We start from the raw sequence: 15,900 nt of genomic DNA, 5'->3' as shown, positions 1-15,900 counted from the left end.
AAAATGTAAAAGGAATATTTATAGCATGTGGAGTTAGTAATGAAACATTTCGCATCGTAACAAAATATTTACGTATGTATTTTTTTCTCATTCATATTTCAGTATTGGTTCTATTAATTCGTACATTTCTATTTTTTTGATAAATTAAGACATAATATATATCATAGTAACGTTTCAGATCCATTTAAGAAATTTATTACAGCATTTTTAGTACATTGATACAAAAAATTCTGCACGAAGATTATAGTTAATCATTGATAAGGGGTGTACATATTTCTATATATATGTATTTTTGTAAAAATGACATTCCTGTTCAGAAAAAATAAAGTAAAAATATATAAATTATTCTTTGTTAATAGTTCTTACATTTTTTAATATATATATATATATATATATATAAAGTGTGCCTTAGTGTACACAATTTATTCTTCCTTAGACGTATGAATAAAAATATTTTTATAAATTACATTTTAGTAAATAAAGAACACTCATATTTTGAAATAATTTTCCTATTTGTTTGTAAATTCTGTATTTAAATATTTTACTTTCCCCAAATTTTCTTTTTTTAACTACGTAGATCAAGTGAAGAAAAATAGAATTGCATCAATGAAATTACTCCCTCCTTCCATATAATGAAAATAAGAAATTCTTTAAAAATATATAGATATATTGAAATTTCAATTAACAAATAACACAAAAATTATTATTTTTTAGCTTCTCCTCTAGGAATCATTTTGTCCTGATAAAAAACATATACATTTATGCTTAATTGGGTCCTTCTACATATTTTTTTTGATTATGTTTGTTTTATTTTTTTTTCCTAATGAACATATGATTGAATACAAATAAGATAAAAATGAATCATTTATACACACCTCTTTGTATTTATTCTCATAACAATGTTCTAATTTTTGTAATATGAATAATTTTATAAGATATGAAGAAAATAATGTGAAACTTTTACACATTTAATTTTACTTTTTTTATATTTGTGATTAATGTTCAAATAAATATATACTTCTTAAGAAAACAAATTAAAAATATATCATCATATGAAAAAAAAAAAAAAAAAAAAAAATAAAGTTCAAAAATATTCATATGTTAAGAAAAAATCTGATTAAAACACTGAAATTATAAGAAGTTTAAAAACATTACATATTACATATACGTTTTAGCAATCAATTCTGTAAATATAAGTAGGTACATGCAATATTATATTTTTTAAATTAAATTTTTTATGTGTTTTTCATTTTTTGGGAATTTTATTATATTATATGATATTAATCCTGTTTAAGTATAATGCTCAATTCTAATTTAGCATACCTTGTGATTCATAAAGTACTACACACTTTTTTTTTTTTTTTTTTTCATTTTTCTCATTTATATACACAATAACAAAGTTAAGGATTTGTATGATTAACCCATTACTATAAAAATAAAGATTAAAGCAACAGCTATTGGAATCAGGAGTAATAAAAGAGATATACCTCCTCTAGCATATATTGGCAATCTATAAAATGACGTTAAAAGTGGGTTTATATATCGTGTCCTGAATCCACCACAACCACCAAAGCCAAATCTACCACAAGGTGCAGGGTTAACGGATAATGCACTATGAATAGTATCATCTATTACTGCCATAGCCATAGAATAATTTGGTTCGCACACTGGTGGTGCAATGTATGGAGTGTGATGATGATGGTGTGTTTGAGTGTAATTATATTGGGTTCCACATGGAGGAGCAATACCATATGGTACTCCATTTAAACAATTTGTATTTGTTGTGTGTACAGTTGTTGTACAGGTAGCATTCGGAAGTAGTGTGTTGTGATGGTGCATTCTACCAAAGCTACTTCTACATCGATCAAATGGAAAATCCCACCCACATTCACGTTTATATTTATTAATAGAAGTACTATTCCTTAATTCACAACCACCTAATAATGGGGTTTCACCACAATGATTATGAATATGAGTAGTTAATTGTCTTCCATTTGTAATATCTTTTCTTGTTTCAGAATTGTGTTGATAACCTCTAGTGTTATTATTCACGTCCTGAAAAAGGAAGATGCAATAAACATGTTTTTGTTTTCGTGATATGCCATATTTATTTTCTACCTTTTAATGAAATATTTTTTGTCTCACAAATGGAAATTACAAGGTTATAGAAAAAAAAAAAAGAAGCATTTTCTTTTCTTTTTTATATTATAAATATTATCAATCTTACACAATTAAAATTATGCAATAGGTATATCAAAAGGGTAAAGCTGAAAACTTTTAGATAAGTATGCAGCAGCTTTATCCTGGTTCTCGTTGGGTCTCTTTTTGTATTTTCCCTAGGTTCCGTAATTAAATATTTTTTTTTTCTCTTATTTTTAGAGTTTAACGAATTATCCATATTGTAAATTAATTTAGATTTTTTATTCATCATAATGAATTTGATTAAAATACAAGCAAAACCTAGTTAAAATTTTTGAGAGTACAAATAAAACACTATATCAAAATTTTAGTGTATAACAATAAAAAAGAAAAAATAAAATAAAATACACTTAATAATACATCATACTGGATTTTATGTTTTTATCAAAAATCATAAAATTTTTATTTTACAGAGTTATAATTCGTTAGAATGGGAGATACACTAGAGTAATGCAAAAAGAGAAGAATAGTACTAGAATTAATAAATTCTTTTATTATTTTTATAACTTTTTAAATGAAAAAATTAAAAAAAAAAAAAAAAATAGATTAAAGAACTGTTATCACATTGTTAGAAAACTTATTATCATTGTTTTTAAATTATTATGAATAATAAACTAAAGTAGGGTGAAGAAAAATAATTCTAAAGTATACGAATGCTTATGTGTAAATATAAAATGGCATTTTAAGTGTTATAACTTAGGAATTTCAGGATTTATAATTTATGAAAAATGGTTTAAAAGTGTTATACAAATCAAATATATATAAAAATATACAAGAGCCTGAGAATATTAAAAAAATATGGATTACATATTGAATTTATTATCTATTTAAAAAATAACAATAAAAAGATTAGAAAAGAATTGTCGAAGGGCATAGTATGATTCAAACTTAATTCTTTTTTAGGTTAAAATAATATAGTTACAATGTCAAGGAGTGGCTAAAAAAAATAGTAGGAATTTTATTATAAGAAATATGTACATATATTTATATGTTTTTACATGTGTTAATTTTATACAATCCACAAATCTAGCAAAAAAAAAAAAAAAAAAAAGATATAAGTGTAACACGTAATAATAATATTCCCCATGCGTATAGGTGTGTAAAAATAAATTATTGCATGGAAGGAAATGAAATTCACGAAGAGACATAAAACATAAAGTAACATTTTCACATATATACAAACATATATATAATATACGCATATATACACATATGCAGACACAAATAGAATACTCGCTTACACAATAAAAATCACATGAATGATAATTTATTAAAAATTATAAAAGGAAAATATAATGTGTGTCATAATATGTTAAATGAATAAAAGTTGAAAGAAAAATATTTTATCATTAAAACCTCTATTTCTTCAAAATTTTTTTATGTAACAAATTTTTACGAAGTTCAGAGGGGATAATTTATGTATAATGATAATTATGTGAAACACAAAAAAAAAAAAAAAAAAAAAAAAATTATATAGAACACAATTTTTCATTTAAAACGAAATTAATAAATGTACAAAGGTCTTCAAATGTGATAAAAAAAGAGTGCAGTACAAGCAAATTAATATGGAAAAAATTTAAAACGTGCATTTATGCCTTTCCACCTATATCTACTCGTACATCTACATATATATGTATATGTATGTTTAACACGAATAAAGCAAATTAAATACAAAAATAAAACAAGAACGCGTGTCATCTAAGAAAAGCAATTCTTTAACATAATAATTTATATTGCTATTACAACAATTAAAATTTTAGAGAAAACAAGGGAATAATTATAGTTTCATACAATCTAAATGAGTGGTAAAAAAATCAATGTTAAAACCAGCACACATATATTAGTGCACAGTTTTTAAGAAAAGTGTAAGGTCCATTTTTACAAGAGTAATGCACTAACACATGTTTTACAATATTACAATAATATAGCATAAGTCTTTAATACTTATGTTTAGATACGAAATAATTCTATAGGTGAAAAAATATTTGGCACTAATTCATATTTAAAAATCATTAAGATTTAACATTTCAAAAAATGAGTGTGTTTTCAAATAATACGCGCAAACAAATGGCATTAAATGGTAGAATGTATGACATCATTGGAGCTCTCATTAAATTAGAAAATGGAATGAACTTTTTTCTTTTTACTCTATAAAGGTAGAGAATACTAAAAGAGCAACATTTGTAGAATTGGCCAAGTGTATAAAGGGATTAAAATAAGCACTTTTTTTCTGTTATATTAAAATGAAATAATAATGCAATGTTGTATTTCTTCTGAATAAGATAATATGATAGCTGGAAAATTTTTTTTTAAAAGGAGAAAGAAAAGAGGAAATTTACATAAAGTGCAAAGAAAATTATATGTGGTTATTTTTTTTTTTTTTTTAACACAATTTAATATTCACATGTTTATAATGAATATTAGGACAAAGAAGTAATAAATAAATGTCTATTTGTATGTACAATTAGGATGCAGAATAATTGACAATAAAAATTTCTTTTTTTGGAAACCCATAAATCGATATAATAAATATTAATTTTTCCTTTTTTTTGATGCAAGAAAATGTGTTAATAGTATTTTTTCATTTTTTTTATATTTTTACATAAATAATCTGTTTGTATGAGAAAAAATTTATATGAGTAATAAAAACGTCATAAAATTAGTGAGATTAAGCATGAGGATTATGTGTGGGTAATGATATACTTTTTGTATTTTACATAGTAATTGTACGTAGGTCTTTATTTTCTCTTAAAACTGTGCAATTACAATATTAGTACAAATCAAAGGTTTATAGGATGTAAATAGATTAATCTTTTTTGTTTCGTTTTCGTGCTAATTTCGCATTTCTTCACTTATTTTAAAAGGATTTATTCAAATGAGGTTATTTATTCATTATATAAAAAATGTGTATATCTCTCTTTTACTTTTATCATTTATCAGAAGAAAAAGATATATTGAAACATTTTTTTTTGTATTTCATTAATTCATCCATTTTAAAGTATTATCATCTGCTTTTTTTTTTTTTTTTATAGAGTTATTATTCTAAAAATATTATTAAATATAGTTGTTTAACTTGGTATATATATTACACATGCTTCATGTAAATGCAACTTTAAGTTTCTACTGAGTAGGCATTATTCCTCTTGAAATTTTTTCACTGAATACTTTATTGTGTCGTGAGTTATTCTTAACAGAATATATTTTTTTTTTTTTTTTTTTTTTTTTTTTTACAGTTCTTAACTTTTAGTTCGTTGCCCTTTTTTTTTTTTCATCTATTCTTTTTTTTTGGGTGTGTTTAACACTAAACTTTTTTTAAAAAATATAATTTTACATTTCCGAGTCAATATTTATATTTTCACTCTTTTTCTTTAATTTTTATACATATAAGGAAAATTCCTAATTTCTGTTGTCTCTTTCCCCAACATTTTGTTTGCGTCTTTTTGTGAAGTTGCACAAATATAACTAACCTATTGTACTTATACATGTGCGTGTTTAAAATGAAAAGGAATTTTCTTTCCCCTTTTGATATTTTTTTTTACACAATTTTTTGTTAAAAAGAGTTAAAATTTTGTTAACATATGAAGATCTATGAATTGGAACAATTTTTCTCATAATTTTTCTTACTGTAGACAAAATTGTGAATAATAAATATAAACATCAAAGACATTTTGGGTAAAATAGCACGATATGTGATATAGAAAAAAGGGAAAAGTAATAGAAAGCAGTACTGGTGAAGAAAAAAGGTATTGAGATGAAAGGAGTAAAATAGTATAATAAATACACTTATTACATATGCACAAATTGGTAATATCTTTACAACATTCATATATAAAGGAATAATAAATTTACTTTTATATTTTAAAATTTATTGGTATTAAAATAGTGGTAATATTTTGTGTTATAATATTAAGACCCGTTGAGGGATAAATTAAAAGAATAAGAACTAGTTAATGTATCTATAAATTCAATGATATTTTTTTATATGGCTGCTATTAGCAGAGCTAATGAAATAAAAACAGTATTTATAAAATGATACTTTATATAACAACCATGTTGTTATAACTAACAATTGCATAAAATTATTTTTTATAAGGTAATTATATTTATTAATAAAAATCGTACTTGGATTACTTTCCATAGCAAAAATTTTAAATGTTAAAAAAAAAAAAAAAAAAAAAAAAAAGTAAACGGGAAAAATGAGTGAATAATAAAAATCAAAAATGGACAATGAAAAAAAACATTAGGATTTTTTTAAGTAAATAGTTATACATATATATTACAACTATAAAATAAAAAACTATTTATGAATACAAATTAGAAATATAACATATTTAAATATACATGCATATATATAACACATATTTAAATAGTGAACACAGTGTCAAATATATGGATTGCTATTTAAAAAACGTAGGAAATACGACACCACTTTTCCATCATTAAAAAATTAACATATGAAAAAATAGTGCAGTATATCAAATTATATTGGTATACATATACACATATATATAACATACATATGTAAATACACACAATTTTGAGGGGAACTAATTAATTTTTAAAAGACACAACACTTTTAATAATTTTTACAAATTCACACTTTTATTTATGTTATTTACATTTTTTTCTGGTAAACAAATTTGAGACTACATAAGTCTGATCCTTATGAAATATATACAAATCTTATTTGAAATGGAAGTTAAGATATTCGTTAAAACAATATTACAAATTGTGTGACATATAGCCTTTGAAAAATTTGCATTTTATTATTTATTTATTTTTTTTTTTACCATACATTTCATTTATTTATTTTTTTCACAGTTTCATTGGTTAATGATATTAGGGGATTCATAATTTGAATGTGAAATATATATATATATATATATATATATAATGCACAAATTAATTCATAATAATTTTAAGAACCAGCTTTCATGTGTTACTGTTAAGATTTGTTTTTTTTACGTGAATTATATCGTTCTGTGTTCCACACTTTCCATTGTTTCTTATTTATCCAGTCTTCAATAAAATTTTGCATCCATTCATTAAACAATTCTCGTCTATCATTATTCCATTTTGCCCAGTCATTACGTTTATTATTTAAAAATATATCATCCTTCTCCTGCACCCAGTTTACCCACTCTTCCCACTCTCTTTGTATTCTTTCTTTCCATTTATTCCAATTTTCTCTGTCATCTAAGAATATCCATTTTTGCCACGTCTTACTTTCCCACTCTTCCCAATATTTTTGTTCATTAATTTTCCAGTCCGTTAGTAGCCACGATGTGATTTTCTCTTTTTTCCATTTGGCCCATTCATTCGTAGCCCAATCATCTATAACGAATTTATTTTCATACATCCATTTTCTCCAATCTAATTCCATGAATTGTTCTCCTTCAGTTCTTATCCAATCTTCCCATTGTTCGTCATCCCACACTGCAGATTTTTCAAAAAGATCTGAATTATATTCTGTATCCATATTTTCATTATAATGCATCCATTTTTTTTCCATATATTTTAACCAATCTTCCCACTCTTTGTCTTTTTTTGCGAGCCATTTTTGTTTGTCATTTTCTACAGCCTCGTTAAACTCATACCAGTTGATATCTAATTTCTGTTTCCATATTTTCCATTCATTTTGTTTCCATCTTTCCATTCCCTCTGGAGTGTTGCTATAAAAATCGGTTACCTTGTTAAATGGTGCCTCTTTAACTGCGACACTTTGTCTGCTCTAAAAATAAAAAAAAAAAAAAAAAAAGAGGATATAAAAAATATATGTATTAAAAAATTTGAAATAAAAAAATTATTAATAAAAAACAATAAAAGAATTCTTAAGATGGAAATATTTCTTTATATGAACAGAACATGTATATTTAAAGAAAAAAAAAAAAAAGTTATATTTTTTTTTTTTTTTTTAAACCTAATTTTTTGCATATAAATTTAAGCTTACCGTTGTAAGTTGCTTTAAAAAATGTGCGCATGTTATGGTAAATAAGACAATACTTAAAATAGAAAGAAGTAATGTTATAAGACCCCTGGGTGTGAAGATGTTCATATAATTTGATTTTAATTTCTGAAAAAAATTGTTATCTTCAAATTTAGCAAGAAAATCTCTATCTAGTATATCTCTACTGAATGCACTTCTGCTTAGTACATTATCACTTAATGCACTACTAGTACTAGGTACACTACTACTACTGTCATCAACAACATTGCTGTTATCCATTTCAGCACTTTCTAAGGTTTCTGTATTTACCACACCATCGTCCAAATTATAGTTCTCTCCATAGTCGCTGGTTTCTGGGTCCACACTCTCCACATTCATATCTTCCAAATGAGCATCTACAATTTCTTCAGGTTCAATTGGTTCAGCTACGTATGTGTCTTCTGGTATTTCACCAGCCCCATATTCACCATCTATTGTTCCCTCAGTTGGCATTTCATTTGCTTGGATTTCATCAACTTGCATTTCTCCTCCTAGCATTGCATCATCTAAGGGTTGATCGCCTAGCATTGCATCATCTAAGGGTTGATCGCCTAGCATTCCATCATCTAAGGGTTGATCACCTAGCATTTCATGATCCATGACTTCTTCACCTAAGATTTCCTCATTCATAAAATCCTGGTTTGGTATTTCACGATCTATAAAATTTTCGTCTACGTGTAACATACCCTCTTCCCCAATGCCTTGGTTCATCATGCCATCGTCAACATATTCCTGTGATAAAATTCCTTCCTCCAGTGTTGGATCTAATACCATATCATCAGTCGGCATAGGATTATCTAACATATCGCTTTCTAATCCATCATTAAAGAATGTCTCCGTTTCTGGTGCATCAAGAATTCCTGCATCTGCATCTAGAGGGACATCTTCAAATATACCGTTTTCTAATTCATTATTGTACATTGCATCATTTTCTAGAGCATTAAAATCTGCTGCATCTGTGTCTAGTCCATCAAACTGTAGTACTGTGTCCCCACCGTCTAGTGCATCAGCATTAAAAATATCCTTACCAATTTGTGCTTCATCCAGAATAGCATCACCAAAATTATTATCTGCTAAACTTCCATCCAATGTACTATTGTCTACGTCCATATTTTGGGTTCATTAACATAAAAAAATACACTTTTTTTTTTCAAAATAAAAAAGTGCTACTAACTTGTGCAAATTTGAAAACAACTCTTATAAAATGAACACCAGCGTAAAGTTCCAAAATTATTCACATTTATAATTACCCTTGTTGTAAGCCGTAAAAAAAAAAAAAAAAATTAAAATAATATAAGAACGGTGGGATAATATATATAAATAATTAATAAAAAAAAGGAAGAAAAAAAATTAAATAAAAATTTATATTATATTAGAATAAAAGCATTTTATACTAAGATATAGGTTTTGTATAAATAATGATTAGGCATAATTAAATGTTTAGCATGATTATTATATCTTGTAGCATTTCTCTTTTATTCGAACATAAAATTATGGGATAAAAATAATTTTATATTTTTGCTGGAATTATTTTCTATTGAAAAAAATATATAGGTAATTTGTATAAACTTTTTTTTTTTTTTTTTTTTTTTTCCTTTGTCAAACAATATCTGTTTCAATAAATTGTATGAAATGAATCACTTTAAAAAATCATAATGCGTTGTTCGTAAAAAATAAACAGTTTAAAAAAAATATATAAATGTATATAATAATACGGATATAGTTTTCTTAGAATAAATGTTGCTTTTTTGTATTTATTCTATCTGAAACATTTCATAATTGGAGTGACCACCATTAAAGATTTTATATCCTTATATAAATGTATATAATACATATATTTTTTTTTTAATAATATGTGGGATAATTATTTGTATTTATGAAGAAAGCTTTCTAAATAGATATTGTATATATATAAATATTTTTATAACAAATTATATTTTTAGGCAGAATCTACAAGTGCGTTATTATATAATTAATATTCTATTAAATCAAAATTTTCCTTACAAATAATGATAAATGCTATGATACATATGAAATATTAGGGGTAATAAAAAATAAACTAGGAATTTCATGCATTTATTATAATTAGCTTTTAAAACATAATTACGCACGAATTTATATATATTATACATATATATATATATATATATATATATATATATATATATATATATATATATATATATAAAATTAAAAAATATTGAAAAATAACTGGGATTTCGCCCTTTTTATAGGAAAATATATTCCATCCCTTGTTTATTTAGGTATGATAATTATACATTTTTATTTTTAATTTTTGTCAAAAAAAAGGAGTACATCCCTTTTTTTTTTTTTTTCCATGATATTTTATTATATAATTTCCCAAGGAGATAAATGCACTTGCTGTATTATTGTATTTTTTGCGACGACATTGTTAAACAACATTATTTCTGTTGTATAATTAAAATAACAAAAAGAAACTTGTAATTTTTAAATATCTTCTCAATAGGATATTGGGGCATTAATAAAAAAAAAAAAAAAAAAAAATACGAATAATAACAAAATTAAGTAAAAACAATTTAAAGAGGAGAATGTACATTAGCATGCAAAAATTAGAAATTCAAGATTTATTTGTCAATCATTGTGGGCAACAAAAAAATGATGAAAAAAAAAAAAGTGGACTTGCTTTGATTTATTTTTTTTATATATACCGTTGTCAAAAAATATATATTATCATTTTTATATTATTTAATAATTATCCCCTTAAAAATAATTAAATCATAAATTAAAAAAAAAATAAAATAAATAAAGGAAAAATATATTATTTTAATGTCTTCCTTTTGTAAGAACGGATTTTTAGAAAACGTCCAACCGTTCAAATTAGTATTACATTAAGAACATATAATAGGTTTGTTCTTACAATATTTTTTATGTTTATAATTTACATATATCTATATTTTTTTATGCGGTTGAGTGAAACGTTTGAATAAATTTAAATAGTAGGATATATCCTATGGGGAAAAAAACTCATATTAAGAACGATTATTCATGAGTCAGAAAACAGATGGGAAGAAGGGGGGGGGGGATTATGTAAGGAATTTTTATTATATTATTAACATGTAAAAATAAATCCTGAATTTTCTTAAATCGTCCCTAAAAAATAAAATTTAAGTTCTAATGAGGTAGAGAGGTACAAACAGGCATATAACATAGAACATAACTATGTAGAAAACATGCATGAACGTATAAGTCTAATAATGCTTAAATAAATAAGACCATAACAAATAATATTCAGGTCTACACTTATTTTATGATTATATGTTTTAAAATATTTCATATTATAAGTATTATAACCCCTTAGCACTGTATTAACTTCATTTTATGGCATAATACGTAATAATGTAATAATGTAAAAAAAATTTATCATGTTGTACAAAATTAATTATAGTTAAAGAGATGCAACGAATATAATATATTTTTGTATAGCATATGATTAAAATAAAGGGATGGAGGGAAAAAAAAAAAAAGAAGAAGAATTTAATTCATTTTCGTCTAAATGAAATATATTGTATCATTTTTATAAAAAATAATCAGTTTAAAAATAGTTTCATGTTGTGTGGCAATTTTAATCTTTTATGATATGTTTATAATTATATGAATAGGGGAAAGCAATGCATTATGGTTGATGGAAAGGTGATATATAATGGATATTATGAAAATATAATGATGATTTTTCTTATTTTTAGTAGACGCACACTGAAAGGTATAATTTTTAACCTTGGCGTAGATCTACAATAACGATTTACTTATGTGGTTAAAACGTTGCCACATCATATTTGCACACATTACTTTGCTAACTCATTTTGTGCTCATATTTATATAGTGAAATTACACAATTACCAAGTATAATTTTTTTTTTCTCTTTTTCTTCTCTAATACATCAAAGTTGGTTCGTGATTATGGTATTCACTTTTAACAATGCTACTAATTGTGGTACTTTTCTTCTTTTTATTACCATTCTTTTTTTTTATGTAATAATGTAAAATAAAGCATTAATCTAAGAACATGGATATTGTGCAGAAAATTTGCTTTCTTCTTACAATAAAGTGTTATTATTGTAACGTATGTGTTATATATTATGTGTATTTGTATAGACTTTTAGTTTTTCTTTTTTCTTTTTTTTTTATAGTATTAAATTGAAAATATGATTGTTAGATAATTCTACATAAAAAAGAGCCTGATAAATGTTTTGTATACAAAATAAGGGAAAAATTTATAGAAACTCTTTAGAAATTAATAAATAAATTATACATATAGTATACAAGGGGATGTATATATGGATGGTCTTTGCTATAAAATATATTTTGCTTAATTTTTTTTCACATATGTGTATTTTTTTTCCTTTGGTAAAATATCTGGAAAGTTTGTAAAACTATCAATGTTTGTGCAATTCATTTAGTATGGATGCTCTAATACACTGAAGTAAAAAAAAAAAAAAAATATATAAATATGCTTTTATGATGTATAATACATTATTTCCATATAAATATGCAACAACTATCATTTGGGCCTAGAAAAACGTGGACATTTACAACACTAGTATAAATAAAACATATTTTACGGTTGCTCTTAAAGATATTTCACATAAGAAAATAGTGCATTTTGCGTAAAAATGTTTTTTAGAATTTCTCTTATATTAATAGTGAACAAAATATAAGCAATAAAATAAATAGAAAATAAATTAATTAATTCTTATAAACTTATAATTTATTGTATAATCAAAACGAAATTAGGAAAAAAAAAAAAAAAAAAAATACATATATTTAATTTTAACTGGGAAAATAGTTGTTTAATTATATTATAATTAACAAAACTAATAATATCTATACATATTATGTTTTAATAACTAGCATATGCTTCCTTAAATGTAATTTACAAAAATATGAATAAAAAAATTACATTAAATAAAAAAATGAAATTATATATAATAATATATGATTATGCTTTCATAGATAAAATAAAAAAGATATCATAAATTGTATATTATACCTATAGTACCTAAACAAATATAAGAAGAAAAATATACGCCATAATATTTACATTAAAAAAATAAAATAAAAAAAATGATTATAAAAATAAAAGGAAGAATAGGTTTATATATAAACTTTTACACACAATTAAAACTCTATGTAAATATTAAAAAAAAAGAAAATAAAAATAATTTATTTTTAATAGGTGACAAGGAAAACTACATTTAAAAGCATTTTTTAATATAACGAGATGAAAGAGATAACTTTAACACACACATATATATATATTTAGAATATATAAAAAAGTTTGCTCCTAGATATAAAATACTTGGTTTATTCACTTAAATTATTTCCTTTGGGGAGGAGTTGTGGGTTTATATGGAACTAGTTCAGGATTTTCATATTCTAAAAATTTATGAAGATCGTTCGATTTTCCATACACTTTACACATACGTTTACATTTGTTGTATTTGTAATAGACATATATTCCAGCTAAAACAAGGGTTATTGAGGATACGATAAGACCACCCGTGTTTTGAAAAATAGCAAATAATAAAAAAAAAACAGAAATTGCTAGAACAGGTGAGAAAGTTGTTATCTTGTTAGATACTTTTACTTTCAATCCAAGAGGCTTTCCACCTGCTTCCTGACTTTCACGGATCTTCATCAATACATGTAACAACTCAGTTTCATACATTGCATCTGATTTTTTTACAAAATTTTTAAATGCGTGCGCCATTTTTGCTACTTTTCCTTTAGGTTTCTTTGAAGCACCACTGCTAACTACATTTTTTTTTTCATCCATGGGTTCCTTTTTACCTTGATTACTAATTCTGTTGGGACCACCTTGTTTGTTGTAATTATCAAATTTCTGTTTATCAAAATGTCTACCTTGATTATCAAATTTTTGTTGATCAAAATTTTTACCATAAGGATCATCACCACGTTTTGGTGAGTGAAATTGTCTCTCATCATTTTCATCATCATAATATTTTGGACCATTTCCTCTTCCACGATTATCATTGTTCTGTAATGAATTGTTAAATTTTTTTGCATCTCCACCAAAATTCATTTGGTCCTGTGATTTTTCAAAATACATGCCATTTGGATACTTATTTGATGGTCCTTGATAATCGTTGTGGTCTGGATATCTATTTGATGATTTATCTGGTTTTCTGTCGTATGGAGGTCTATTTGATGATTTATCTGGATTTCTGTCGTATGGAGGTCTATTTGATGATTTATCTGGATTTCTGTCGTATGGAGGTCTATTATTTGAACGTATTTCATAATGGTTGTCTTCATAATCATCATAATTTTCATTATCTTCATAATCTTCATTATAGTACTTTTTATTATTTTGATGTTTCTGATACATACGATCGTCGCGCTCATCACGATATCTACGATCATGCATTTCTTCATCCCTATAATCTGAACGTTTCCTATAATTATTGGTATCGTCGTCTGTATAATCTGGATTCCTATTTCTCGGAAAGTTTTCTGAATTTTTCTTTACATTTGTACCTTGTGCTAGAGAAGAAAACTGTTTTTGAAATTTTTCATCACCCATAAATACATCAATTTGCTTTTGAAAATTTTCATCATCCATTAGTACGTCAAGTTGCTTTGTAAATTTGTCATTAGTCATTAATTTATTAAAATTTTTTAGAAATCCCTCATTGTCTAACATTGTTTTTACTGCATCTCCAATATGACCATTTTCTTCTTCTTCATCCCTATATTCCATACTTCGGTCTCTTAAATATTCACGGTTACGTGCTGCACGTGTTTCTCCATCTACCTTTAATACTCTACTGCAACGTGTACCCAATGCATTCTTCCTGTTCACTTTGCTATTCCTTGCTTCCCCCAAATGATTCTATAATAATTAATAAGAAAAAACATTAGAATAAATTTAAAACACATGGAGGGATTACATAGAAAACACAGTTCACAAAATTTTCATACTTAATTATCATGGGTAATGTAAAATAAAGAGCATATATGCATTCTAAAATTTAATTATTTTTTCATACCTCATTGGCATATTCATAATTATTCCATATTAAAAGGGAAAGTACAAATGATTTTGAAATAAAACCGAAAAATTTATTCATGTTTTCCTTTTTTTGTGGTGAATTTTCTTGAAATTGATACGCCTTTTGTAAAAAGTTAATGGTTAACAATTTGAATTGATTATATAATATTCGTTCTAAAAAGAAATTATATTCCTTTGTTTATTGTGCGTACTTTTTTTTAAATATATTTTTTTATTTTACAGTATTAAAACATTTTTACTTACGGTCCTTTTTTTTGAACTAAATTATATTTATGATAATTATATATACATAACACCATAAATTTATATTAAATGTAAAAAAAAGAAGAAAAAAAAAAAAGCATACATATATACATATATAATATAAATAAAATATATATTGTAATAAATGGAACATATTACTGTTAAAAAAAATTTAAATAAAGTTTTTGCTCATAAATGTTAACTACCAAATTAAATTCTTAACCTTAAAAAAATTAGATAAAAATAATTAAAGCCAAAATTTTTTTTTTTTAATTTTTAATTGAAAAAAAAAATATAATAAAATGTGGTGCATGTAGATAAGAAAATGCCCAAAACAAAAATTTCATGGTTCCATTCCTAAAATTAGGAAATTATTATGTTTAAAATTATTAAGAACAACA

At 24.3% G+C, this 15,900-nt stretch overlaps 3 protein-coding genes across 3 annotated transcripts; all 3 read right to left on the bottom strand.

Annotated features, from left to right (window-relative positions):
- Window positions 1-1,416: 1,416 nt before the first annotated feature.
- Window positions 1,417-2,398, bottom strand: PGO_110020 (Plasmodium exported protein, unknown function; the record flags this gene model as incomplete). The annotated part of the gene is made up of 2 exons (XM_028688346.1): window positions 1,417-2,055; window positions 2,228-2,398. The coding sequence occupies 2 exons, from the start codon at window positions 2,396-2,398 to the stop codon at window positions 1,417-1,419; spliced, it is 810 nt and encodes a 269-aa protein (XP_028544147.1).
- A 4,746-nt stretch (window positions 2,399-7,144) lies between these two features.
- PGO_110010 (Plasmodium exported protein, unknown function) lies at window positions 7,145-9,295 on the bottom strand (the record flags this gene model as incomplete). The annotated part of the gene is made up of 2 exons (XM_028688345.1): window positions 7,145-7,930; window positions 8,150-9,295. The coding sequence occupies 2 exons, from the start codon at window positions 9,293-9,295 to the stop codon at window positions 7,145-7,147; spliced, it is 1,932 nt and encodes a 643-aa protein (XP_028544146.1).
- A 4,245-nt stretch (window positions 9,296-13,540) lies between these two features.
- PGO_110000 (Plasmodium exported protein, unknown function) lies at window positions 13,541-14,944 on the bottom strand (the record flags this gene model as incomplete). Its single annotated transcript, XM_028688344.1, has 1 exon — window positions 13,541-14,944. The coding sequence occupies one exon, from the start codon at window positions 14,942-14,944 to the stop codon at window positions 13,541-13,543; it is 1,404 nt and encodes a 467-aa protein (XP_028544145.1).
- Window positions 14,945-15,900: the final 956 nt, after the last annotated feature.

This window comes from Plasmodium gonderi, assembly GCF_002157705.1.
Source record: "Plasmodium gonderi DNA, contig: Chr11, whole genome shotgun sequence".
Taxonomy (NCBI): Eukaryota; Apicomplexa; class Aconoidasida; order Haemosporida; family Plasmodiidae; genus Plasmodium; species Plasmodium gonderi.
Note: the sequence above shows the minus strand (reverse complement) of the source record. Positions and strands in the feature narration are given on the sequence as shown.